The 27,441-nt window shown below is 41.9% G+C and overlaps 2 protein-coding genes across 4 annotated transcripts in view; both read left to right on the top strand.

The window, feature by feature from the left end:
- Positions 1-416: 416 nt before the first annotated feature.
- TNFRSF1B (TNF receptor superfamily member 1B) lies at positions 417-15,618 on the top strand. Of its 3 annotated transcripts, XM_058855411.1 has the most exons (11): positions 417-560; positions 657-706; positions 6,316-6,418; positions 8,388-8,516; positions 9,557-9,706; positions 10,431-10,524; positions 10,600-10,787; positions 11,552-11,626; positions 12,161-12,198; positions 12,731-13,001; positions 13,533-15,618. In XM_058855411.1, exons 1-11 carry the CDS (start codon positions 485-487, stop codon positions 13,829-13,831), a joined length of 1,473 nt encoding a protein of 490 aa, XP_058711394.1. In that variant the 5' UTR covers positions 417-484; the 3' UTR covers positions 13,832-15,618. The 3 variants fall into 3 exon arrangements, with proteins under 3 accessions (XP_058711394.1, XP_058711395.1, XP_058711392.1); XM_058855412.1 differs by having other exon boundaries at positions 417-706; positions 13,591-15,618; XM_058855409.1 differs by having other exon boundaries at positions 417-706.
- Positions 15,619-16,835: 1,217 nt separating this feature from the next.
- VPS13D (vacuolar protein sorting 13 homolog D) overlaps positions 16,836-27,441 on the top strand; it is a 96,161-nt gene continuing 85,555 nt past the window's right edge. Inside the window, exons 1-14 of the mRNA XM_058855419.1 lie at positions 16,836-16,945; positions 19,343-19,511; positions 20,375-20,452; positions 20,681-20,871; positions 21,188-21,268; positions 21,602-21,718; positions 21,936-22,040; positions 22,371-22,541; positions 23,125-23,225; positions 23,681-23,849; positions 25,261-25,353; positions 26,088-26,298; positions 26,813-26,992; positions 27,214-27,344. Coding sequence (XP_058711402.1) covers positions 19,415-19,511; positions 20,375-20,452; positions 20,681-20,871; positions 21,188-21,268; positions 21,602-21,718; positions 21,936-22,040; positions 22,371-22,541; positions 23,125-23,225; positions 23,681-23,849; positions 25,261-25,353; positions 26,088-26,298; positions 26,813-26,992; positions 27,214-27,344 — 1,725 coding nt within the window. The 5' untranslated portion in view covers positions 16,836-16,945; positions 19,343-19,414. The remainder of the gene's footprint in view (positions 16,946-19,342; positions 19,512-20,374; positions 20,453-20,680; positions 20,872-21,187; positions 21,269-21,601; positions 21,719-21,935; positions 22,041-22,370; positions 22,542-23,124; positions 23,226-23,680; positions 23,850-25,260; positions 25,354-26,087; positions 26,299-26,812; positions 26,993-27,213; positions 27,345-27,441) is intronic.

The raw sequence follows: 27,441 nt of genomic DNA, 5'->3' as shown, positions 1-27,441 counted from the left end.
TGGCCATGCTTTTCCTGTTTGATATGTAAATATTTAATTGTTGGTAATTTCAGTACCTATATCAGAAGAAATATTTTTGCAAGAAAGCCATTTGAACCTCATGGAGCTCTTTTTAGAGTTTTTCTCTAGTTTAAGAGTTTTCTCTAGAGTTTTAGAGTTTTTAGAGTTTTTCTCAGGAGCAGGGCTGAATTTATAGTGAAGTCTGTCTGTACCATCCCGGCTGCGTGTGGCACACGAGTGCCTGGTGCGGTGAGCAGTAAGGAATATTGGAATGCTGCGAAAGTACCCTCGTTCCGTGGGGCGGAGGAGTTGGACTGCGATAGCTCCAACCCGGATTCTGTGACCGGGGCTGATGAGCCCCTCCAGGCACGCCCAGAGCCCCGCGGATCAGCTCCGATGTGCGGGCGCTGGGGCCGCATCCTCCGCAGCGGGGCCGGGCCCGTCCCGGGGCAGCGGGGCCGCCCCCGCCCCGCCCTCGGCGGCGATGGGGCCGCGCTGGGCGCCGCTCCCGGGGCTGCTCCCGGTGCCCATCGCGGTGATGGTGATGCTCCCGGCGCTGCCCCCGGTGCCCATCGCGGTGATGGTGATGCTCCCGGCGCTGCCTCCGGTGCCCATCCCAGTGATGGTGATGCTCCCGGTGATGCTCCCGGCGCTGCTCCCGTTGCTGATCCCGGTGCTGCTGCCGGCGGTGACCGGCGCCGGGCGGGTGAGCGGGGCCGGGCGGGGCCGGGGCGCTGCTCCAGGGCTGCCGGGAGCGCTGCAGAGCGGGAGCGCAGCGGGGGAAGCGCGGGCGGGCATGGCCGGGTGATGCCGCGGGCAGCGGCTCACTGCTGTGTGAGCGGGTCACTTGTCACCTGCCCCTTGTCACCTGTTCCCTGTCACCTGTCCCTTGTCACCTGCCCCCTGTCACCTGCCCCTTGTCACCTGCCCCCTGTCACCTGTCCCCTGCCCTTTGTTATCTGCCTCTTGTCACCTGTCCCCTGTCCCTTGTCACCTGTCCCTTGTCGCCTGTCCCCTGTCACCTGTCCCCTGCCCCCTGTCACCTGCCTCTTGTCACCTGCCTCTTGTCACATGCCCCCGTCACCTGTCCCTTGTCACCTGTCCCTTGTCACCTGTCGTCTGTCACCTGTCCCTTGTCATCTGTCCCTTGTCACCTGTCCTCTGTCATCTGCCCCTTGTCACCTGTCCTTTGTCACCTGCCCCTTGTCACCTCCGTGTCCCTGGGCTTGGGCTGGATTCACCGCCATCTCTACAACAACCTCAAGTACCTCTCTTAAAACTTGAAAGCTCAGCTTTGTCTATGTTGTTGTTACTTCTTGGCTTCCCAAAGGAACGACAAATCGTTTTTCCTGGATTTTTATCGGAAATAGGGTGATTTTGCAGGCTTATTTGAATGTTTGTAAAAGCCGTGGTGAGTGTCCTGGCAAGAGCAGAGTGGAAACCCCTATCCATTGTTTACACAGGAAGAGCTTGTGCTGAGTTGGTTCTCTACAACACTTCCCTGTTTAAATAGAAAAGCTTTTTAATTTACAGCAAAGATCTGCCGTGCTGAAGCTGTGACTGTTCCCCTTCCCTGCAGCGGTGACTCCCATTCAATGTCCAGCACGATTTGGCAATGAGGGTTTGTAGCTGTGCCAGCCAAAAACCTCAATGGGATCTGTTTGCCTTCAGCTCAGTGTTTTCTGTACTGGTGTATTGATGGCACTTTTCTGTCTGATTTTAAAATGTCCAGGATTATGAAGATAAATATGGAAATGTTGCTGAGATGCCCAGGTCACTGTGTTCTTATCAGATATTTATGTTCTTTACATGTTTATTTAATCACAGGAATTTAGGAATAAGACAAAGGTTCAGTGAAATCAGTTGAGGATGTTTGTAGAACCTGGAATTACACAATGGTCTTTTAAGGAGTACTGGGTGCTATAGTGAGCTGATAATATGTTAAAATAATTATTTTAACTGTTTCTCACTAATTTTTAATTCAGCTCTGGTTTTAAGGTGAGAGTGTTTTGAATCTGATTTACTGGACACCTTGCAGTGGATAGGAGAAAGCAGATAGAGAAGAGAGAGCCTCAGAATTGTAGCAGAACTTATCACCAGAATTTAAGTTTGTCATGCTTCATGCTGAGCAAGAGGCTTTTGTTCAAAAGGAATTAGCTCTCACTTTAAATATGACTGAAACATAATGATGGAAATAATGTCAGAGAATCTCAGTGTCACTTTTTGCACTGTGACAAAACACAAAAAAGGAAAAGCCTGTATGAAAAGTTAGAGAAACAAATACAGTAGTTTCAGAAATACTACATCTGCCACAGAGCTGGAGAAAACCATACATGTTCTGTCAATTTTCAACAGTTATTTGTTAAAGAAAACTTACTTTATTTTTGGGAGAGACAGACTATCAGAGCAATAGTTATTGAGTGACACTGCTTGGGTTTTTCTCATTCATCTGGAAGTTTCTGAAAGTTCCCCACCTTAGTCCCTGTGTTAGACACAGGAAGTGTCTAACATGATTTTTGCCATTTTGAACAATTGAGTCACCAGGGTTATCAGAAATAGCCTGAAGTATTCAAACAGAAGAACTGCTGAAATATGTATGTTTTTCCAAATACATATATAATAAAATACACCTTGTCTTGCTACAAACTTGAACTTCTATAATTTTTGTGAACAGCTTCCATATTCTGTGCATCCCCTGCTTTCCCATCCTGGGAAGATGTTTCTATATTCTGGTGGTGAGTGGCAAAGCAGTAGAACTCCTGGCAAAGAGACACTGTTTTCTCAGGGAGGAGGATGTCAAACTGTGAGTCTGCTGGTGTGTGGCTCTGCAAGGACTCCTGCTCTATAGAAGTGCAGAATAATTCACATAATGGAACCATAATCTCTGAGAGAAATGTGCAGCACAGCAGCTTTGAAAGGAACTTTACAGCCTGATACAACTCCATCTGATTTGGGAGATGCTGTTATCTGGTAACTAAATGTCAACAGAATTTTTTTTTAAATGAGAACTTTAAATATTTGAGACAGAATTCTGTTTTTTCCTGCCTTCAGTAGGTCTGGTAGCTCAGCAAATTGTGTCTCTGTACCTCAAAACCTTTCCATAGAAACCAATTTTACAACAGAGACCTCAGTGACTTCATTGTGGTTTCACGTGTGAAGAACATCATACACAGATGTTGTTCCTCTTCAGGCTCCTCTGATTGACAGCTTAAGTTTGAAGGCAAATGTATAAAAAGGAGATCAACAGAAATGTAGACATGTGAGTTAGGTTTAAAATAAATGCTTAAATATCTTAGTTTAAATGGCCTTGACTGAAAATGAATGCTATATGAATGGATTTATATTAACATTTAAGATACTTAAATTTAATTACACATAAAGTCCTTTCAGTTGGTGTGAAGGTTGCTGTTAGCCCACTCCTCTCCAGGGATAAATTAGGTCAAATTTTAGTGATCTCCGTAGTGCAAACAGGAAAATGATCCAAACAATGCAGGAACTCCAGAGTCTGGAGTCAGTGATTTTGTGTATGTAACTTCTTAGTTATTGCTCAATGCAGAAGCATTGCAAAAATCTCCCCAGTGAGCTCTGAAGTCAAAGGCACGCAGTTTATCCATTTCTATGCCAAAATGTATTGCTTAATTTGACCTGCATAGATCTAGACTAAATTTCATGTTTAAGAGAATTTGTGCCTCTACTTATAGACGGATGAGGCATTTTATTTCTTCTTGTATCTATCAAATTAAATGAAGTCTTCCAAAGTCTTGATTTTGTCCATATAAATTTCTTTTAAATCAGCTGCCATTAGATACTGCTACCTAAACTGAGAAGCTCTAAGGCTGTAATGCAAAAAACGTGCAGCATCAGGTTAGTTTCCCTTCACACAATCTGCTTGTAGAAAGAACACTGAATCACAGTGAAAACAGGATAAAATAAGGACTTGTGAGAGACACAAACACTAGCAAAATGCAAAGATTATGAAATAGACTCTGTTCTCTGCTCATCAGTCTTTCATCCCACAGTAGCCAGTGGATCTGGATGCCAGACAGAAATCTCATATGGCCCAACTCAGACTTTAGGATTGCTGACATTGCTAGAAAATTGGGTCTTGTAGCAAAGAAATCCAGAGGAGCTTTAAAACTAGTAAAATGCCTACACTTCCTCTGACAGATTTGACAGCTCTGATTAAACTAGTTTATGCTGAGGGTAGCTACTAAATGAATTGAATCCTTCCAGGGCAAACCAAGCTGAGCACATGTGTGTGTCTGTGTGTAAATTGTAGCTAAACCAGTCACAACTCCCTTTCAGTTTTCCATAATGTTCTTTGAGGACATTTGGGAAGAAAATGTCTATTGTAAGTCACTGAGAGCCACAGCTCATCAGATAAAATTTCAGGGAGATTGTATCAGTCAGTAGAGCGATCCTTCCAAGCACAACTTCAGAGAAATAGGTGTGAACCTGGCAACCGACAGGTTTTCCTGTGTCTGCAGCTCACAGGGCAGGATTTACAACAGACAGGGAAGAGCATGAGATAAGAACCTTTATTTTTTTTGCCAGGAAACCTCACCAGCAGGGTAATTTGTGATGTGGTTTATTGTATTTCTCCTTTTTTTCCCCTGTGTCTGCTCTTGCAGTGAAGTTTTATGTTTTGAAAAGGCTCTCAACTGCTTGTTTTAATTAAGTTGATCATAGTGACTACAAAAACCGGATGACAACACTTGATCTTTCCTCTTCTAATAAAGAAGTAACTTAAATGAAAAATACTTTTGATGAGAGCAAAGTCCTTTTCTCCTTCATCAAATTTCAGTGTCAGCTCAAGTTTGCAAACAGGATGATTTCTCATTGTCCATCCTATGATATCTAAACTCAAGAAAACTTTTTTTCTGCCTTCACATTCTCAGAAAAAGGTTTTTTTGACACCGACCATTGAGTAGGTTGACAAAATCCTGTTTCTGATCACAGCTAAATAAGAGGTAGAATATTTCAATGAGCTGCATAAGAAAATGCTGAATTCCCTTTAAGCAATTGCTGAGGGTGGGAAACGTTAATCTCCTTTGTCAGTAATATGAAAACACAATAGATACTCAACATGTTTTTCAGTAAGGCGGAAGGATATTTTCATTACCGGCCTCCCAAGAGCTTGTTCCTGTTTTGATTTCTCATTTTAGTAATGATTCCTCTAAATGTGTGTAGATTATGCATGGAGCAATCTCTTCAGACTGCAAAAAGCTGAGCAGTGTCACATCCTTTTCAAACAGTACCTTTTTGGTCTAGCAGGAAACTCCTACGCTTGTCCTACCTAACAGGAGCCTTCTTTAAGTGAGTGTATTTTTCCCTTTGAAAATCGTCAGTAAGTCATCAAATAATTTGACACTTGTTCATTGAAGTCACTGAGCTATGTTGATCAGTGTGAGATGAAATTAGGCACCCTGTATTGTATAATGTATAATTATAATGTATATTATAATGTATAATTGTATAATGATTGTCTCGAATGCATTTAACCTGCATATTTGTCTGCACCTTCTGCAGAAGTGCTGCTTCTCAGAAGCAGCAGTACAATTTTTGGAGACATCATTTTCAAAACATCAAGGCCTTTCTTGCTCAGGGAGGAATCACTGAGTATCTGGAAAGATTAAAGCCTTTTTCCCTTTTCTTTGGAAAGATTGACTGAAGTTTTTGAGCCACTTTGCAGTAAATGTTTCTCCCACAAGCCCACAGGTAGGAATTTAGGTTTCTCTGGTGTTTTGTCAGATGTTGTTGGAACCACGGAAGCTGAGGATAAGGCACTGAGCCCTTTGGTTTGGGGGATGCAGTAGTGACCTGATGTGAACCTAAAACCTGGAGAAATCACTTTGTTCAAACCTAAAACCTGGAGAAATCACTTTGTTCAAACCTAAAACCTGGAGAAATCACTTTGTTCAAACCTAAAACCTGGAGAAATCACTTTGTTCAAACCTAAAACCTGGAGAAATCACTTTGTTCAAACCTAAAACCTGGAGAAATCACTTTGTTCAAACCTAAAACCTGGAGAAATCACTTTGTTCAAACCTAAAACCTGGAGAAATCACTTTGTTCATGGTGGTGGATCTTTGGAAAACAAAGGAACCTCAAAACAGTCACATGCAGCTCATTAGCTGTTCACTGCCCTGCAGCCTCTTGGCATCTGCTGCGTTCTGTTTCTTTGGAGCTAGATCAGTGCCTTGGAAAGGAATGTTCTTGAAATTGCACTGGACTTTAGGTATTTGTCTCTTTTGAGTCTCTAATTCAGGATCAGAATGGACTTGTGACTCATGTCTTCCCCTTGATTTCTCCTAGGAATATTCATTACCTTATACACCAAAGTTTGCACGATGCAACAATCCCAGCACTGAATTCTATGATGAGGAACTTAATAAATGCTGCAGCCAGTGCCCTCCAGGTAGGTTATAATTCAAACTATTACTTTACACAGCCAAAATCACTCAATTTTCAGATAATCACAGTGTATTTTGATTACTTACACACCTAAAGTGCATCAGATTTTTGCTGTTGTAATGCATTCTTCCTCAAAGAAAATGAAACACTGTGACTTCAAAACACCTGCAAAAGAGACACATTGTCCATCAGAACTGGAATTCTCCTACAAGGTTAACCTGGCTGAGGTTTACCAGGAGGTAGGTTCTGAGTTTGTGTAAGCACAGCTCTGCATGAGGTCTTCATTAAAGTAATTAAAGTATTTTTAGTCAACATTGGAGAGGAAGCAAGAGCTCACTAAAGAAATTACAGAAATTAGGTAACACAGGCCCAAGCCCACTAATAAAAAGATAAATTGTATAACAGGGCATGAAGTAAAGCTTAGTTTCTGTACTGTGATAATATCACTTATCTAAGGGGCTTTCCATTGGACAGGTCCATCTATCATTGCTCATTAGGGGAGTTTTGTTGTCTTTTACTGTAAATTAGATACTGCAGAGCACTGTCAGGCTGGGGACAGGACTGTCTGCTCTGAGCTGGCGTGTCCTACACTCCAGGGGTGATTAGAAGTGACCTGTAGTTAGCCAAAGTCAGTGTCTGTGGGTTTTGGGATTTTTTTGGGGAGGAGATAGTAATATTCTTTGGAGATTTTGGTAGTAGAATTTTTGCAACAAGATACAACTATATTATTATATTAAATAGAGAAAAAAAACTGCCTTTTTTTTCTCATTGCATGCTGAGCAAAGAAAATGTCTCTGTAAATGCTGAGTGTCTATCAGATCTGTAAGTTTAAACAGGAAATCAGTATTTACTGAAACAGCTGCAGTTTCTTGCATTAAATGAAATTATTTAGATAGATCTGTTAAGCTTCCTTTGTTCATGATGGATGAAAGATGATAATTCATAGGTAAAACTTTTCTTTTGTGTTATGTAGTGTTCAGTACTAAATAAGCTTAAATCATTAGCAGGATATAGGATGCAGAATGTAAAGCTTCAATTAAGTACAGGAAAAAAAAAATATTTGGAAATAATTAATTTGGCTCACCTCCATGGCCTCTTCTTTTGAAAAATAGATTCTCCAAGCAGCTCTAAAAAAAAAATAATCAGTGTTATTCCTGCTTTCTGAGTATGTTTTCCAGGGTATTTTTGTAAAGTATATGTGACACTGACTTTTATCTTCTTTCTCCTTTCACATGAAAGGGAAATGGCAACTGAGGTGTTTTCCTTTCTCCAAAATTAATATGTCAGAACTCATATTTACATGCTTCCACCACTGTACTAAATTCTTTGGTGGTGAGAAGCTTTGGAGAAACTACCTTTGATAGCTTTTAACTTTGTCTGGAATGCCAGTAGTTTCAGAAACTCCGTGCTTGGCTCTGTTAGGGCTGGCTGCAGAGGTGAGGGAGAAAAGAGTGGGCTCGTGTCCCTTTCATAGTGACAAGTTCTAATTCAGGCCTGTTTGTGATGTTACTTGGTCTTGCCCTGTCCACTCACTGCCTGTAACAGCAGTAAGGGTCTCAGCCAGGCACATCATCCCAGCATGTGCCTGACTTTGGGTGTGAAACGTGTTCACCATAAAACAGCTTCTCTGAAGGTAAAATATTTGGTTTATGTATTGTGTTAGCTGCACCTAAATACGTGCTGAGGGGTTTTGTTCAGGATCGTGGCTCCCTTGAATTGAATGTGACTGGAATTCACTGAACTGAATTAGGAAATGGGGTCAAACATGAGTGGACATAAATCAGACTTTACCTGTAGAGACATGCAGTCCTCTACACCAACACTTACTTGGTACATGATACCAATCTGATCATGTCAGTGAAGGAAAGGGGTTCTACTTAATTCCTTAATTAATTAGAGAGACTTAATTCCTAGTGATCTTTTCCAGTGAGATGCATTCTCAGTTTTGGTTTGGGTTATTTTTCTTTTAATAGGTCAATATAGAACAGGGAGCTGCAGCCACACCGTGGACACCAAGTGCAGCCCCTGCAGGCCTAAAACGTACACAGCGATCTGGAATCATTCTCCACAGTGCTTTGCCTGCTCACCACCCTGCAGGAAAGGTAGGCTTGAATTAGTAAAGAGGCTTCCTCAAAGGCTGGGCTTGGTTTAACCTTGTCTTTTCTCCTAAGAAAACCAGGAGGTTTTGTCAATCTTTTGTACACACTTTTGGAACGCGTAAGCTTTAGGGACAGAATCAAGGAAAAGTCTTGCAGGGAGTCCTGCCTCTTTTTAAGTTCTAAAAATGAGACACCAGTCTTATATTATTAAAAACTAAAGCACTATATCACTAAAATATTCCAAATGCCATCAGTAGAATAAATTCCTGCTTATAGAGTCCCATAAAGAGACCTTAAGACCTGACTTGGACAAGGGTAAATGGATAATTACATTTCCAGCATCCTGGAATTCTCATTTTGTCTGCTGACAACAGCAAACATGGGTTGTGATATTCCTCTCTTAATTTTATTTATTTTGCAAAGCAGCAGTCAGTGAGAGCACACTGGTTCACTGAAGCAGCTTAACAGCACAAAAGGTGGAACATTGTACCTGTAGTTTGGGCCAATAGATCACCTGCATGAATGAACTCGGTCATGCTGCTCTCTGTCATTTCTAATGGAAATTGGTGTAGAACATTATATACTTGATTCACTGAGAAGTTTTAATGATACAGTCTAACTTGAAAGGGCCTCTGGTCCCATCTAAATAGATAATCTTATAACGCTAGTTAATTACAATATGAAAATGTCTGTAGTAAAATCGCCAAACACTTTAAATACAGTGACATGAGCTGCACAGACTGAAAATCTTGGTGGCCCCCAGGTAGGACAGTGGTGAACACAATCCCATGTTTGGGGTTGTACAAAATATTACACAACTGCAGGTACAGAGTTTTGAGCCCTAAAGTTTCAAGTGTGCACTCTACAGGTGAAAATTTCTCCTTGCCTAGAGAGAGAAAATTCTTCTGAAAATGTAGATATTGAGGAATGTAACACATTTGGTTTATAGTGCTATATGAGCCCAAAACTCGTACGTGAACATCTCAGGCTGTGATTTTAAATGTTGCCAATGACATCTTGCTTTATTCTTGTTTTAAAACCAGGGCTTGTACAGAATCAAACATGCACGAGGTCCCAGGACAGAATCTGTAGCTGCCCACCCCACAAGTACTGCGTTTCCAAGCTAGACGAGTACTGCGAAGTGTGTAGAGCACATAAAAAATGTGGCAAAGGTTACCGAGTTTCCAGAAAAGGTAATTTGATTTTGAACACTCTGTTTACTGAACACTTACTCTGCCTAATTCCCTACACTTGTGCATTCTTTTTAAGGCTTATTTTTACATTCTTAGCAAGTAGGCACTGAGAGTATTCTCCAGAGGTATATCCAAGGGGACAACATACTGCAATTTCTTACTGTCATATATCATAAAGTTCCCAGTCCAACTTAATCTTCATTTTGCTGTACTGTGTGATTTATTCTGTTCAAGTGACTGAAATCCAAGACCACTTAATCACTCCTTAAATCCTTAAAACAGGGCTTCAGGTAGAATTTTGGGTACTGTAAATAATGATGAAAATAAACTCTATGCTGTCCTGCAGAATTGATCTGCTTTTATTAGCTGATGGAATCAGCTGATAATACATCTGTCTCAAAATGATAAATAATTTTCAAATATTCAAAACACTGAACATTTAAAAAAATTAGGAATCATTTGAGAATGAAACAGTAGTCAGTCAATCAGTCAGGTGAAAAGCTCAGCTTTGTCTGCAGCATCACGTCTGAACCTTTAATGATTCCAAATTTAGAGCTGGTTAATCTTCTCTTTGGGTTGGGTGCTTCAAGTGAATGTCTTGTGTGACAGTTACAGGCTGTATTTCTGCACTGCGTCTGTATCACTGCCAGGATCTCTTGCAGACTCTGATTATTCATTCTTGTTTCTCACCACATAAGTAACTGGAGTTTTTCTCTGTTTAAAGGGACAGACAGCACAGACACAGAATGTAAACCTTGTCCTCCTGGCACGTTTTCCCCTGAGGAATCCTACAACACCAGCTGTATACCCCATACAAGGTGAGCCAGCCCAACAGCAGCCTTAACTATGCAGGGCTTTCTGTCTTTCCTAACTTCTCTTTTTGTCTCTTGCAGGTGTAAATCAGTGGCTGTTCCTGGGAACAGCAGGAATGACACTGTTTGCAGTGACTCAGGAACAGCCACAGTTCTGCCTCACACCATTTTGGACAAACTTCTGACCCAAAGCTCAGCTTCCCACAAACCTGAAATAATAACTCAACCTGTCACGTTAAACTCTGTATCTGACCTGTCCCACATCACTGGTGAGCTTTAACTCAATTAAAGTCACTTTTGTCTGTACAGGAACCAAGCTTATATTTAGTTCTCGGTGTCTTTCCCAGACCAGTCACCCGTAGCTAAACAATCTCAGAAGAGCTCAATTAATTCATAGTGACTCTGTAGTGAGCTGCATTTTTACCTGCACATCTGCGCTACCCCAGTGCATTCTATGGGCCTTGTAAATCTGGAAATATTTCTAAAAAAACCCAGACTAGATAATACCAGGTATTTCCTGAGAATTGTTGCTGTAGCTGGTAGAAAAGGTCATATCTTAGATTCTGGACTGAGGCAAACCTGACCTGGTGAGAGGTCTTTGGAGTCTTCTGTCAGCCTTTCCTGGGACAGAAGGTCCTGATAGCATTCCCAGGAGTGGATGTGTTCTCTCCTGTTCACAGCCCATCCAGAAGACAGAGATGTTTAGGAGCATTTTGAGCTGTTTGGCCTTGTATATGACAAACTCTTGCTTGCCTGGAAAAAAACCTATTGTGACCAAGGCCAAAAGTCTGTCCTCACTTTTCAGGAGAGGAGAATTCAGCTTAATGAAGTGGTGGTGACTGAAATGAGACCTTGGTATGTGACAACTGAGGCATCAAATGTGAATGTCAAACATACACAATACTTGCAAATTTAGCTTTTGTAGCCATGAACAGAAACTACAAAACTAAAACTAAATTACAAAATCTTTTTTAAATTTGATCCTTTGTTAGATCAACCTGCTAAATAATTTCTTCTTTTTATTTACTTTCAGGAGCAGTAGCAGGGCCATTGTTATTGGTCCTGATAATTGCTATTTTGGGGTATTGCTTAGTCTCAAAAAAAAAAGGTAAGATTCATGAAGTGAAAACAAACAAATCTGTAAAAACTGGGAAGTGTCCCCTTATTTCCCATTAACCTGAGCCTGCTGGTCGACTGAAATTAGTGTCTTAGAAGAAGCCACCTTTCTTCAGATCTGTCTGGTTCCTCAGATTTTAGGTAATTGTCTAAACAGACAACAGCCTTGGAGCTGGACAACTGTGCAACAGTTGTGCTTCTGCTGAAGCTTGTTAATATTCCATACTTCATCATCGAAATATTAGACAATTTCAGGTGTTACAATTAAACAGAGATGACTGTGGTTTATTGTCATCAATACCTTTTCTCACTAACACAATACAAGAAAAGTTACCAACTAATGCAGAGGCTTCTCTTTGCATCCTGGCTCAATTTAAGTCACACAATTAATACAATACAGCTTTCAATGTGTTTAAACTGTGTGTAATAAATGTACATTTAGAGTTTATTCCAGCCTAGTTTAGGGTGCAGATGTTGCAAATGGAACAGGGTTGGGTGCTAATAAACTGTCTTTGCTCACTGGCAGCCCTTGCGTACTCTGCACCAGCTACAGAACCAGATTTGGTGAGTGTCCTCTCTTTCCATCTCTTCCATTTATTCAGAAGTTATACAGAAATTATAAACTCACCTAATTACAAGCAGAAGAAAACTGCAGAGCAGAAAGAAAGCTGGAGTGAGAATGGGGTGGTTTGGTCCCCAAGGCAGGGTGTAAGATGTACCTTATATACCCCACATAATGTCCCACCCTCACTTTATGTGAGGCTAAAAGCAGCAGTAAAACCCAGGTGGGGTTTGAAAAACCAAATTTGACAGCCTTTGGTCCCCAGGCAATCAGAGTAGTGTTGTGGGTGCCTTCAGGAGATGGGTTCATTTTGTTAAACACCTAATGAGTTGTTATGATTTTTACTTACACTCATCACTATGTAAATGAAAATAATTATAGAATGGCTTGGGTTGGAAGGGATCTTAAAGCTCCTCTAGTTCAAATCATCACTGTTTCTTTCAGCAGCCAAAATGCTGACCAGTTCTTTGCTAGTGGGTTGTTTGGTTTCTTTTTTAAAGATTAACATTTTGCATTTCTCTGCAAATGTTCCAGCCTTTTACCCCTCCAGAAAAACAGCGTGACAAAAGAGTGAGAGATACAGAATTGCAGAACTCCAAGAATTCTGAACAGGAGCAACAGCATCTCTTGGAAACTTCTGGGTCTAGCAGTAGCATCCTGAATAATCCAACTGGATGTGCAAACATCAGTGTAATAAGTAAAACTAATAATGAAAATAAAAACCCAGGAGGATTTCAGCAGCAACATTCACCTCCAGAAGGTTCTAAACTCCAGAGTGGAGACAGACACAGCTCTGCGAGTTCAGGTAGTAATGATTCTGAATGATCCAGAACCTCTTGAAATTTGATTAACAATAATGAGTCTTTTTAGCAAAAATTTAAATGGCAGGATAAAACATCTGAGTCTTGTTCAGCAGAGAGAAAATTTAGTAACTTTTGAAAAGAAAAAGTGATGAAGTTGCCATCCTGAGACAGTAAAGAGAGTTTTCCCAGTGGAGAAACAGGGACTAGGGGTCAGGTGGTTGGCACTTACCTGTGAGAGGAAGTAGAAGCCAAAGGGAGCAGTAACAAAAGAAGATGGTCAAAAGCATTTGAAATGACAACAGATGGGCAAGGAATTGTTTGCAATCCAGGTCTCTGTGTTAATTTTTGTAGCCTTTTTATCTCTGGGGTGATTTTATGGTACCAAAACATTACAGAACCAACTCAACCAGCTTGACTAAATTAAGTGAAGCAAAAATATATTTAGTGCCTATTTTAACAGTCAAAGAGCTGGATAAAGAATCCAAGTGCCCCGTTCTGGTTTCATTCTTCCATGTTTTGTGTTTATTTGACAGAACATTCTGGTAACGGAGGAACACAGGTGAATGTGACGTGTATTGTTACATTTTGTAGCCCAGATTGCAGCTCCCAGTGCCCTGAGCCAAATAGTTCAACTAGCAGGGATTATGGACACACTCCCTGTTATTCCCCAACAGGGGAAGAAAGCCACCTTTCCAAAGAGGAAAATGCCTTGAAAAAAGAAACTGAAATTCACATCCCAGTGGAAAATGAGGACAATTTACTTCAAAACTTACTTCCAGAAGAAAAGAAGATTCCTCTTGGTATTCAAGATGCTGGGATGAAAACCAGTTGAAGGAAATTACAGATCCATATGCTGATTGACTGATAAAATTAACTGAACCTCTTGTTTTATAAAACAAACATTATGGTAAATGTAGCTTTCTTACAGAGATTTGAAATTTCAGATGAATATAGACACTGATGCTTTTGAGGTTTTTATCGTCTTCTGTCGCTTTGCAGCTTAAAAGAAAAAGCATTCAAACTTTTTAAAACTGAATGGCTACTCCTCCCTTTCTTCTATGATACCCTAAAAGGACCTTTATGAGACTTGAAAAGGAATATTTTTCCAACTTTATGCTGCTAAGTTTTCCCCTGAGACCTCTTGTGATGATGATTTTTATTCAAGGCTGCCACGTGTCAATAAAATGGCTGTGACCAGCACTTCTGAGGAACTGGAGTTAAATTACCACTTTTTCAATGCTCAGGAATCATCAGTTTGATTTGAATTTTAAAGCTGTTGCATTCAGTTTCCTATCCTGTATCTTAGTTGCCAAACTTTGCCTCTTCCTCCTGGATATTTGTATTATTATTACAGTTTGTTTTTTCTCATTATCAGAACAAATTTCTCAAGTACATATAGGATATCAGGAAGTGAAATCTTTTACGCAAGGTTTTTTTTACAACTAAAATTACAACTGTTATGTCTAAACAACAGCAATTCATTGCCTGTACATAGTTCATTTTGTTTCAGAAGGGAAAACCTAGATTGAACTGTTGTTATCTTGGAGCAGGAAGTTCCTTTTGTTGACAGCCCTAGTTTGTCACCTTTGTGTCCTGGCTGAGGTAACATGTTTCCCCAATTGATCCTGACCTCATTTTTGAGGTAAACCATAAATCCCAAATATTTTCCCTGTGTTCAGTGACTATTAGAGCAAATCCCTGTGATTATCTCTGCCAGATAACTCACTGCCCTCAGGTGGCAGAGCATCATCTGTAATAAACGGAATTTACTCAAACCTCAGAACCTGAAAATCCTGTTCTCCTCCACTGCTTGATGATGCTGGAGCTCCAACCACCTCTTACAGAAAATTAGTGGAGGTTCTCCTTGAATCAAGTGGTTTGGAAGCCAATATTTAGGAACCCACTTCCCATAATTATATTTTACCTATGTGACTTAACTGTCAATTGTGGTGGCTGTGTTCAACCAGAATCTGCAATGCAGAGTCTGAATTCCATGGCAGTGAAGTCATACAGTGACACATAACCCTTGTTTTATGCCATAAAACCACTGTACTTCCCACTGAACTATCCCAATCTATCTCAAGACAGACACAGTGGTTACTACTCAGGCCTGAGATGTAAAACGTTCTTTTGGGATAACATTTATTCTATTGCTACAAAAGCATATTCAGATTCTGAAAATACAAATTTTAAACTTTCACAAAACCTATGATATTATGTAAGCTGCTGTTATTTCAGGAACTGACAAACTGACCTGTAGTTCTACTATGAAGAAACTTTATGCAAATTTGTACTGAAGGTAATTTTCAGGAAAGACTTTGAAAATAAGCACATTGAAACTACTACAGAACTGAAGGATTTAGGTAAGAACCTAATTTTGAACCTCTTGCACTGTAATACTGCTGTCAGCCAATTTTTTCTCCATCAGCTCCACTCTTGGGGCCATATTGAAGCAGCAGAGGAAGATTTTTGAGGTTTAAGAACATGAAAAAGGAGGATCCTGTTACAGTAGTTAATTTACTGAGTTTTCAAATTAAGGAGCTATCACAGAGGGAAAATCCAAGTTGCATGTTGAAGCTGAAAAAATGAGGTTGCATTTGCTTATAAAAAATAAAACAAAAACCCAAAACAAAATAAAACAAAACCCAAACGAAAAAAAAAAAAAAAAAAGCGAAACATACCTTTTATTAACACATGTATTCTCAAGTTTCCTGACCCCTTTACGAAACAAAACTCGGATTTCCAGCGTGGCTCTCTCAGCACAGGTTACCTACCGCAGCTCGCCAAGCGCTCTGTGGGGTTTTTACTGTGGGGCCTCGGCCGTGTTCCCGCCCCAAAACCCCCGGTTTGAGCCCATTCCCGTGAGGGCGGTGTGTTCCGGCCCCAAAACCCCCGGTTTGAGCCCATTCCCGTGAGGGCGGTGTGTTCCGGTCCCAAAAACCCCCCGGTTTGAGCCCATTCCCGTGAGGGCGGTGTGTTCCGGCCCCAAAGCCCCCCGGTTTGAGCCCATCCCCTAAGGGCGGTGTGTTCCGGCCCCAGAGCCGCCCATTCCGTGAGGGCGGTGTGCTCCTGCCCCAAAGCCCCCCGGTTTGAGCCCATTCCCGTGAGGGCGGTGTGTTCCGGCCCCAGAGCCGCCCATTCCCGTGAGGGCGGTGTGTTCCGGCCCCAAAGCCGCCCATTCCGTGAGGGCGGTGTGTTCCGGCCCCAAAGCCGCCCATTCCCGTGAGGGCGGTGTGTTCCGGCCCCAGAGCCCCCCGGTTTGAGCCCATTCCCGTGAGGGCGGTGTGTTCCGGCCCCAGAGCCCCCCGGTTTGAGCCCATTCCCGTGAGGGCGGTGTGTTCCTGCCCCAAAAACCCCCGGTTTGAGCCCATTCCCGTGAGGGCGGTGTGTTCCTGCCCCAAAACCCCCCGGTTTGAGCCCATTCCCGTGAGGGCGGTGTGTTCCTGCCCCAGAGCCCCCCGGTTTGAGCCCATTCCCGTGAGGGCGGTGTGTTCCTGCCCCAGAGCCCCCCGGTTTGAGCCCATTCCCGTGAGGGCGGTGTGTTCCGGCCCCAGAGCCCCCCGGTTTGAGCCCATTCCCATGACGGGCGGTGTGTTCCGGCCCCAGAGCCGCCCATTCCGTGAGGGCGGTGTGTTCCGGCCCTAAAGCCGCCCATTCCCGTGAGGGCGGTGTGTTCCGGCCCCAAAGCCGCCCATTCCCGTGAGGGCGGTGTGTTCCTGCCCCAAAGCCCCCCGGTTTGAGCCCATTCCCGTGAGGGCGGTGTGTTCCGGCCGCAGAGCCGCCCATTCCGTGAGGGCGGCGCGGTGCGGGCCCGCCCCAGGGGCGTTACCGAGCCCCGCCCTCAGGGGGCGGTGCCGCCGCCCCATCGATCACTCGGCGCTCCCGCACTCGGGCGCGCCCCCGCGACCGCCCGGCGCGCGCCCGCCGCTCCCCGCTCGCAGCGCAGGTGAGTCCGGGGGTCCCGGGGGGCTCCCGAGGTGGCCCCGAGGGGACACAGGGGGGGGACTCGGGGCAGCCCCCGGCCCCGCTGCCTTTCCCTCCTGCGTCAGCCGCCGCTCCCGCTCCGCGGCTCCGGCCTGAGGGGCCCCTCCCTGCCGCACGCCCCTCGCGGCGCCCCGCCCCGCCCCGGGGTGGGTGGGCGAGGGGCGGCCGCGCTGCGTCCCGGTCCCTGCGCCCCCCGCGGGGCGCCGAGGGCAGCGCTGCGCCGGGCGCGGGGCTCCGAGCCCGGCCGTGGGGCCTGGGGGGTCCCTCAGGGCCTCCCCGCCCGGCGCCGGCCATTCGCCGCCTCACGCTCCCCGGGGCTCCCGCGGGGTCCCTCCCGCTCCGCCGGGCAAGGTGACCTTTCGCTTCCTCCCCGGCACGCGGTGCGAGCCCACAGGGCTCTGCTGCCGCTGCCCCGCATCCCCGGCGCTGCCCCGGAGCTCCTTCCAGCCCGGGTTTGGGTAACGGGGCGCTGGAAGAGCCCCCCGCCCCTCCAGCACTGGGCCTGCTCCGCCTCCCCCTGCGGAAAATCGCATCCTTCTTTCACTTTGAGACAGGGCCTGGCTGGGGCTTCGGTTCTCACCCTGACAGTTCCTGTACTGCGTGTGTTAAGGAAATTAAAACACTGTCATCGAAAAAAAAAAAGCCTTGCTTTTCTTCCCAAGGCACAGCAGTGCGCTACAGAGTTAAAAATACAAAAGCCTTAAAACGTTTGACAGATTTCTGTATGGTTAGCTTTGTCCCACGAGTTTAGGTTAAGGATGTGATGTACTTCATTTACAGTTCTTCGGGTGACTTCAGGCATGGCTCGTACACACCAGAGGGTTTCAGTCACTGGGATGCTGATCTCTGCTGTGCTTAAGTGTTTCTTAAAGGTTCTTTCTTTGGTTCCAAACACCTGTAGATTCCTTTTCTTGCTGACTTTTTTTTTAACGACAGTGCAACAAAGATGACTGTATATGCTTTTGTTTGATCTTGAGTTTCTTGTCACTTTTATTAGAATAAAAACCTGATATAAGCTGGTGGCCCAAGAGCACGAATGCTTAGTCTTTATTATGTGGAATAATAGTATTGTTTTTCAAAATCGTTGAGAAATTTTACAAAGACAAAACTGTTAAAACACATTTTATGTGAAGCCACGTGACTGAGTAGAATTGAACTTGCCTCTGCTGTTTTCTGTTTCATTTTTTAGGACAGCACAATTTCACTTTCAGCCTTTAGAAAAAGTCTTCCATTGATTGCTTAATTCTGATTATTTAATTTAACTATTAGTTAAATATTTTCACTGCCTTCTTAAAAATAAGTAAAAGTTTAAATGGGGCTGGCTGAAGTCAAGCAAACCTCATAATGAGAAAACTCTGAATCTTAATGTAAAATTTAAAACATGACTCTTGAAGCTGCCGTTTCCTTCTGTTGTCAGGTGTAAATAAAGAATGCATCTTGCTTTTCTGCTTTGCAGAATTCAATGGTTTAGGCAGGTATTTGGGATTGGGAGAATTTTTTAAACATAAAATTGATAGATCTATTCCATTCTAGCCTCAAGAAATGGCCTACAAGCTTTTTTCCTTACTGTACCAGGCTTCACCCTGCCCTTGCAGGAACTATGAGTAGTTTTGCAATTCAGTGGTTAAAAGGTTGAACAGGGACTTGGGGATTTTAATGCCCTGATTACCACAGAAGTTGAAGCAGAAGTGACTGGGGAAGAGTGAAGGGAAATGTTCAGGAATGTGACCAGTGGTGCTTCTCTAATGTAGCTTTTTCTCTCTTCAGTGCAGTAATCTCTGCTGCCACTTTCAAGACCTGTTGCAGTAACTGTTGATGAGCTATTTTTGGGGCTTGTATCTGATTACTTCCCACACACACGCTCTCCCAAAAAGGGGTTTGAGTAGGGTGAGTTGCTTCACAGATGTCGTGTAAGAATTCTACAAAAATACAGGAGGCTTCAGGATGTTAATTCAGACCAGGCTGCCAAACCCAGCATGGTAAAAATATTGGCAGCAGAGGTCAAGGAGGCCAGCACAGACTTCAGATCAACATCAACAATTTTGTCCTTTCCTTTTCTGGAGGAGGACTGTAGATTTGCCTTGTTGATTATTGCAACAAAATGCAATGTTTTGGTTAGAAAAAGCATGGAAAGATGAGCTCCACGTGCAAATGGGAGTGGTGTGTGATCAACAGAGCTCTCTGTGAAGCTGATTTGACACTTACAGGGCACAGGATGAAGATTTTTTTGAGGTAGAAATAAACCTTAGTGCTTTTACTTCTCTTTAGGTAGATCACAGTAAGAATTGAAGTGACAGTGATGTCAACTCTGCTGAGAGTGTATATTTCAGACAATAATTTTCTTGTTTTTTTCTTTCAGACTGAGACTAATTATGGAAGAGAAATCCAGAAAATGACAGAAAAGCATTAATTTTCCTCTTCTAGGACAGTCATGTTGGAAGGATTGGTAGCCTGGGTCCTCAACACCTACCTGGGCAAATATGTCAATAACCTGAATACAGACCAGCTTTCAGTGGCACTTCTAAAGGGTGAGGGAGGCTTTGTGGTATTTTCTGTACTGTTTTCATATTGTGATTTAGAAAAGCATTATGTTTTTGTAATAACTGGAAGGTGGAATAGAAATAATCATTAATATTGTGTTTAATGTCTATATAAACCCTTTTAATAAAAAGTTTGGTGCTAGAAGTTTTCAATGAACAGTAAATGATCCTATGATCTTTGTTGCTCTTTATCAACACTCTTAAACCAATTTTCATAAAATTTTCAAAAGTATGCATAGCTATCTTAGCATGTTGAATTTATGTCACTTTATCTTGATACTGTTCAGTAACTTCCCTGTTGAGGGACCGTGGCAGGAAGTGTCCTGCAGCCTCTTACCTTTTAGTGCTCGTAGTTACTCCCCTGTAATCTGCTTTTTGTCATGCTACATCCACGGGTTTTGTACTTTGTACAGAGTCCTCAAATCCAGGCTTTCTGTTCACCCTTTGCTGCTGTTATCTGCTGCTTCTGGTGAGAATGTTTTGCAATACTCCAAGGCTTTTCTCTGTGTGCTTTTCACAATACTAAGAAAAGAAGTATCTGTTTTGAAAAGACAATAAGGAGAGGTTTTATCTGTGGCTACAACGAAGTTCAGATCTAAAACCCCACAGAAGATTGTTCTGAGATGACCTCATGAAATAGTTTGAGCACATGACACTGGAAAATTAACAAGTGTATTAAGTAACCATTGTGATCGTAACACAACCTGAAGTGGTAGGTTGGTTGTTCTCATTAAAACCCATGTAATTAAAAAAAAACCAATGCCAGTCATTTTAAGCTAACAGTGTTCAAGTTGGCTTTCTTTAACATAGTTTTGCTTAGGAGACTTCTCTTTTTCTTCCACTTTGTATAGGTGCTGTTGAATTGGAAAACTTGCCACTAAAAAAAGATGCCTTAAAGGAGCTGGAATTACCATTTGAAGTAAAGGCAGGTTTGTATTTTGCTTGTGTGTGCAGGACAGATATTTTCTAAGCAGGAAGTATTGCATGTTTTAGAGGACCTGTGAGTCAGAGGCTTGAACAAATGAGGTAGCCTGATTTTTAGGTTATTTCTGTTTTAGCTTGTTTGTTTCTTACACGGCTTTTTCTTTGAGTATTTTCAAGGGTGATAAAGTAAGTTTTCACAGAAATCTGATAGTGTGTCTGTTTTGTTTATTCAGGTTTCATTGGCAAAATAACACTACAGATCCCTTTTTATCGTCCACATGTGGATCCATGGGTGATATCTGTCTCAAAATTGCACTTAATTGGTGCACCAGAAAAAACACAAGAGTTTGATGAGGAAAGGGAAAAGTTGCAAGAAAGGGAACACAAGAAAGCCCTTCTGCTGGCACTTGAAGAAAAATGGAAGGTGAGTCACACTTGTGTTTCACAGTAAAGAAACCTCTGTGGTAGATGGATTGTATTTAAGTCTCCTAACAAGAGAGGGAAGAAATGCACAGGAAATGGAGTTAGAATTTGATTTGTATATGCTGACATTGTGCAATTTCTTATCCTATCACCCCTCACCATTACATCGTATATGTCGGAGATGTGTAAATATTTTAAGTTAACTTGTTGAGTTTTTCTTTCTCCCTGTTAACAGTGATTTCAGTGTAACAAAGTATATTGTCTCCTCACCAGCTGTTGCAGTGGTTAGTGATGTTTATCCGGGTTTCCTCTTTCAGAAAGAACAACAACAGAAAGGGGAGTCTTACTGGTACTCAGTTACTGCATCTGTAGTCACAAGAATTGTGGAAAACATCGAAGTAAGTCTTTGCTCTTGAGTGGTGGACAGTTACACATCTCCCTTTGAAATGGAGAATAATTGTAGGTTAGCAAAAAAAAGTACAGTGTGTTGTGAAAGTGGCTGATTTTTGGGGAGAAGGGCAGGGACTGCTGGTGTCTGAGGAGAAGGCAGAACCAGGGGGTACAAAACCAGAAATGAAGAATAGGGTTTCTGTTAGGTTAAATATCTAGTAGAAGTTTTTTGGAAAATTGCAGAAATTAAATATTAAATAGCTTCAGCATTAATGAAAATGCTATTGTCTGCTATAATGATGTAAATAGTATATCTCTAGTAATGTTTATTTTCTGTCCAGTTGAAAATCCAGGATGTGCATTTGAGGTTTGAAGATGGTGTCACAAATCCCTCGCAGCCGTTTGCATTTGGCATCTGCATCAAAAATGTCTCAATGCAAAATGCAGTGTTTGAACCAGTAAGTGCAACTTGTGTGTACAAGAGCAGCTCAGATGGGATGCTGCAGTTTATGGGTGCTAGCAAATATTCCAAAACACATAGAGCATTTTAAAAATCTTTTGGTTGTTGTAATAAATCGATTCTGAGCGTTTCATGTTTTTTATTGGTATGTAGAAGTAAAAACTACATGGCACATGGTACCTGATCTTGACTTTACCTCACTTCTTCTACTCCAGGTGGAGAAGCTGATGCGGAAAAAACAGTTGGATGTTGCTGATTTCAGTGTTTATTGGGATACCAGTTGCACTTTACTGGGTGACCTGCCTCCTGGTCAGCTACAGGTACATGAGAGAGGTTTTGCATATGAAAGAGAGGTTGTTGTTAGTTTTCTTTCTGTACTACAGACCTGATTGATGCAGATTTTATTGGATCTGGCCTTTTAAGAGCAGCAGAAGTCTATGATTTCATGCTTTACTGATAGGATACATGTGCAACCCACAAAGGCTGTGCTGTGAAATAGCTTGTTTTACTTTTGAAGAGGGAACATGTTCAAGAAGTTTTTTCCAATGGACTGGCCTGCTAATAAAGTACATTCTAGTGGATAAAACCAGTGCATCCTAGTGACTGTTGTACACTCACTTCTTAGAGAGTAATTTGCTTGTAACCCCCAGGAAGCAATGGATAGAAGTATGGAAAGTCGTGATCATAATTACATCATGGAGCCTGTCTGCACTTCTGCTCTCCTCAAGAGGAATTGTTCTAAGGAGCCTTTAAGATCCCGGCATACTCCACGGCTGGAATGTGACATTCAGCTCGAGACGATACCCCTGAAGCTTTCCCAGGTAAATACCAACCATTCACTGGAACAGCCATCATAAAACTGTAGCAGTGTTTGTGACAGCTTAAATGCTGTTACTGTAACATAAAATTAATACTCTCTGAAAAGTTTTGTTTGGGAGGCAGCTCAAAGAGATATATTGAATAAGTTGTTTTAAAGTCAAGCATTCAAAATTACTTACTTATTTTCCTGAAACCGGTTACTGCAAAAATAATCAAATTGTTGTTTGTCTGTTGTAGTAATAAGAAGGGTGAATGTTGGGGTGGGTTGGTCTGTACAATATGCAATAGCAGCTGATGTTATGTTGATAACCTGACATGGAAGATTTCATTCTGTGTATTTTTAAATAAAGCCATAAATGGAATGTCACACATGAAGTACTAGTGGCTGGGAGAAGATACATCACACTGGGGAACAAAATTGTGAATTATGATTAGCATTAATCTTAATTCTGCACCATGTGCAGGGCACTGACACCAGTAAACCAGACCTGTGGTTGGGTCTTTGGCTGGGTTTTTTCCTCTTCTGTTTCCCTGGGAAAACACTCCAGTATCACCTCACTGATCCATGTGTTGTTTCATTAAAAGATGCAGTATCAGCAGATCATGGGATTTTTAAAGGAATTGGCTAGAAAGGAACGACAGCTTAAATTCAGGAAGTGGAAACCAAAGGTTGCAGTAACAGAGAAGTAAGTACATCTTCATATGTGGTGTTGTCAGCTATATTAGAAAAACTAGAATGAGACAACTACAAAAATATACATAATAATCATATGTTAGAGATTCAGTTTTCATGTTTCGTTCTCCTACCTCAGAAATCAGTTTTAAATATTCAGATGTAATTCAAATGTAAAATTATCCTTACCTGAGGCTTTCAATCCAGCCTGTGTAACTCTAAATTTTGTTGTCTGTGCCTGATATGTGGCAGCTGGACTAGATCCCAGTGGAGTGGTGGGACCTTGGGGAGTTGCACAGTCTGTAGGACCAGCGCATCTGTGCTGGCTCCAATGCTGCTGCTTTTCCTGGCCACTGGCCCAGTCCTTTTCACTCAGTCTCCTGGACCTTTCACCAGTTGGACATGTACTTGCCTTAGGTTTTTTTTTTAATTAAATACTGATAATACAGTAATTGAAAATTGTTCCAGCTGCCGGGAGTGGTGGATCTTTGCTCTGAATGCAAATCTTTCGGAGATCAGGGAGCAGAGGCAGCGTTCCACGTGGGCGTTCGCACTGCGTCGGGCCCGGGATGCCGTGTCCTACACAGACTTGTACTACAGCAAGCTGAAGGGGGAACCACTGTCTGCTGCAGACCAGGTATTTGGATTTGAGTTTCTTCTACAGTGATGGTTAATCATCTTACCTTTGGTTTGTTTCATCTTTTCATGTTTAAAATGTGGCCAAGTTAAGAACCGTCTTTACTTGTACCGCAGGTCATTTTCACTGAACTGACTGTCTGCTGACCACAGCTTTTAATGATTTTAATCATGAGGCCTGGGCTTGTGGGAGGTGTGTGAGCTGCAGGGTCCATGTGTTTTTATTTTGCACTGCAAAAAGCTGTGCAAAAAAAGCTGGTTTTTGAGCTCTAACCAGTGTTCACCAAAAATAGCATTAACTGCTATAGAGTGCCTGTGACAGTTGGTAACATACTTTCTTAACTCATGTTCCCTGTAGATCCAAAAGGTATTTAAATACCAGAGATGTGTCTACCCATATGGTTAGGTAGATAATTGGGAAAAATTGTGATTACTTGACAGTGTGTTTGTGGTTTTTTGGGGGGTTTTGTTAGGGTTTTTTATTTGTTTTGGTTTTCCAAGTTTATTTGAGGATAAATAATTTAGTGCCCCTAATAATGAACCTATAACCTACTCCAGAAAGAAAAAAAACCCATGAATTAACTGCTTTTTATCTTTAGGTATATTGGGTATATTGGGGGACTTTTTCTTCAAATCAGTTCAGGGCACCATGTACCACACCCATATTAATTAAAGGTGCAATTATGCTGATACTTTTAAATTGTATGTGATCCTTAGTTTTGTTATTTGGATATGAGCTGTAGGAGTAGGCCAGTGTACAGAAAATCTTCATAGTACCTGGCAAAGCCAGGTCTCCTAGAGTTTGTATTGTGTTCAGCAGAGCTGTGAGATGTAACAAGGGTAATGGCAGTGGACTAGAAAAATGTCTTTTGCTTTGTCATTTCATGACAAATTTTTTTAGACTTGGGTGAATCATCAGTTCCCTCAAACAAGTTGTTAATCAGTACAAAGAAGACAACATGTCTGAGTAACTGACTATGAATACTACATTGTCCTAATTTACCCAGTTCATTTCCTCCACCTTCTTTACTCAAGACAGAAGCTTTTTTTGCTCCTGGCTAAGCAAGGCATTCTGTTAAATCAGTTTATTTTCCCTTGGTTTAATTTTTGTGCTGCAAATCTTGTTTCTTATTTGTAACAGGAGGATATAGTTGTGATTTTTTTTTTTTTTACAGTGCTAAAATAATGTATTTTACAAATAAGCTTCATTTATAATTCAGGGGAATGACAGTGTTACAGTTGCCTACATGATTTTAATTAATTTTTGCGTGCTGAGGTGCTTGGATACGATCATTAATGCCATTTTAGTTTTTTCAACAAGTCCCTAACTCAGTGCAGAGATACTTGACATTTTTGTGAACAGGATTCTGTACTCCTTTAATGCAGGTACTTTACCTTTTTTGTCTTTGCAGGCAGAAATGCATCGTATTGAGGATGAGCAGACTTATGAAGAGTTGAAGGTTCTGTATGAGATAGTTCATAATAAATTTCATGACTTAGCTGAGGTGAGAACATTCTCTGTACAGGGTAATATTTGGAATTTTTAAGTGATTATGTGAAGTATTGTTTTGCTGGAGAGCCTTAGCAGGTATTCTTGTTGATTTTAAAGTGTGGCATTAATGCTAAAATTGCAGAAATGCTCAGTTCCTGCAGTTTTCACTGTTGTGTCACTTGCCCACTGAAATCTTTTGTCTTGCCACATGATGATCTTCCCCAGCAGGATCTATGCCAGAATTCCTAGGTCAGGTACTCTCCATCTTAAAAACAGAGAGTGGAAATGAAGGCCTGTATATGTTATTCCCAAAATAAACATGTGGCAGAAGTGAGCCTCATGGAAATAACGTGGAGAACACACTTCAATAAATATGGACTAATCTCCATAACAACACAACATCATCTCTTGCAAATACAAATGCTAAAATGTACAGCTGTGCTTTATGGTGTCAAATGACTTGTCTGGTTCTAAGATTTAAACAGTAATGTATGGCTTCATGTGTGTATAATGACATGCATATTTATATATGAATATGAATATGAAGCAGTTAAGTGATGATGTTTGTTACTTTTTTGCTGCTGCTCTCCTCTAGGCTGAGTATCAGTTGAGACTCTTACTGCTGGACAGCTGAGCAAATAGGAGATGAATTTCTGTTTTTATTGTGGTGGTTTTTGTACACACCAACAGCTAGTGGTACTCTCTCACTCAGCACCAGTAACATGGATGTGTTGAATGTTCAAACAGAGCGTTAAAGAGCCCTTGCCTGATTCCATTGGAGGTTCCTGTCCGGCAGAACCTGCCCAGAGCAGCAGCTCTGGGATGCTGCAGTACCTGCAGTCGTGGTTTCCTGGCTGGGGAGGTTGGTATGGATATGCTCAGCAGACATATGAAGGTGAACCTTTTGAGGGGCTGCTGCCAGACGCGAAGGAGCAGTGGAATCCCGAAGACATTCTGGGTATGGAAACACAGGGTTTGCTCCCATGGTTTGATACCTGGTCCAGGTGGGCAGAAGGAGCTCTGGGCCTGTTAAAGGATTCTGTACCAGCTGATGTACCCAGGCAGCAGAGCCTGCCCAAGCTCAGCAACCTGGGCAGTGTGATGGTACCTGGATACCTGCTTATTTCCAAAGCAATATAGGAAAGATATTTGCTTCCACTGTTACTGTTATTTATGGCAGAGAGCTTTGGGACTTCTGTTCAAATGTGTGTGTGGGGTCATGTGGGTGTAACAGGAATAGTACTGGGTTGTTGGGGTCTTTGTAAATTCAGGCTTACATTACCTTGATTGAAATAGAATTCTATGGAATATTCAGGGTTTTTAAGGAAAAAGGTATATCTACTCTATTTTTTGTTTCTATTTCTCCTTCCAAGAGGTAGAAAAATCTTTATTTTCATATTCATAGGAACTTGTTCTTCAGTAGCCCTCGAGAAACTTAATTTATTTAACATGTTGTTTTTGTTTTTTATTAGGTACGGATGATTTTTTTGATCCTGCTGCAGATGCTTCCAGCATGAATACTTTTACCAAGAGAGATCATGTTTTTGCTAAATTAAATCTACAGCTGCAGGGTGGTTCTTTCACTCTCTTGCATAGGAAGAAAAAGATACTGTGTGCAGAAGAGACTGCTTTTATGCAGCTGGAGTTTTCAGGTATTAAGCCCATTTCTGTTCTTTCTTAAAAAAAATGAGAGCTGCCTCACAGTCATTGTACTATATAACAAATTTTCATGTTGAATTTTTTAGTAGAAATAAATATATATAAAGACTTCAAAAATATTTGCTTGTTGGACAGTATTTTTTATTTGTAAAATTGAAATAAAATGTACACTGTACTAAACGAAACAAAATAATTCTGTGTATTTATGTTCCAGGTGTAAAGATCTTGGCAGAATCCCTTCCTCGCAGAAAGTCTTCCCTTCTCAAAGTTCAGCTTGGTGGTCTTTTCCTGAGGGATTTGGCAACAGAAAGGACCATATTTCCTGTTCTTGTTTTCCCAAACCCTGTAGGTGAAAAAAACCCTATAAGTTACTATGTTGGATGCATAATTGTGTATGAAAATAGTCATATTCCAAAACTCAAAATGTTCCTTATCCCAGAAA

Source organism: Poecile atricapillus, chromosome 22 (genome assembly GCF_030490865.1).
Source record: "Poecile atricapillus isolate bPoeAtr1 chromosome 22, bPoeAtr1.hap1, whole genome shotgun sequence".
NCBI lineage: Eukaryota > Metazoa > Chordata > Aves > Passeriformes > Paridae > Poecile > Poecile atricapillus.
Note: the sequence above shows the minus strand (reverse complement) of the source record. Positions and strands in the feature narration are given on the sequence as shown.

What these genes read in the sequence shown, in the direction of transcription:
- TNFRSF1B (XM_058855409.1), top strand. Translation starts at nt 485, where the DNA reads ATGGGGCCGCGCTGGGCGCCGCTCCCGGGGCTGCTCCCGGTGCCCATC. An exon ending in TTACCGAGTTTCCAGAAAAG is followed by an intron (nt 9,707 to 10,430) that starts GTAATTTGATTT and finishes CTCTGTTTAAAG; the next exon opens with GGACAGACAGCACAGACACA. An exon ending in CAGCTACAGAACCAGATTTG is followed by an intron (nt 12,199 to 12,730) that starts GTGAGTGTCCTC and finishes CAAATGTTCCAG; the next exon opens with CCTTTTACCCCTCCAGAAAA.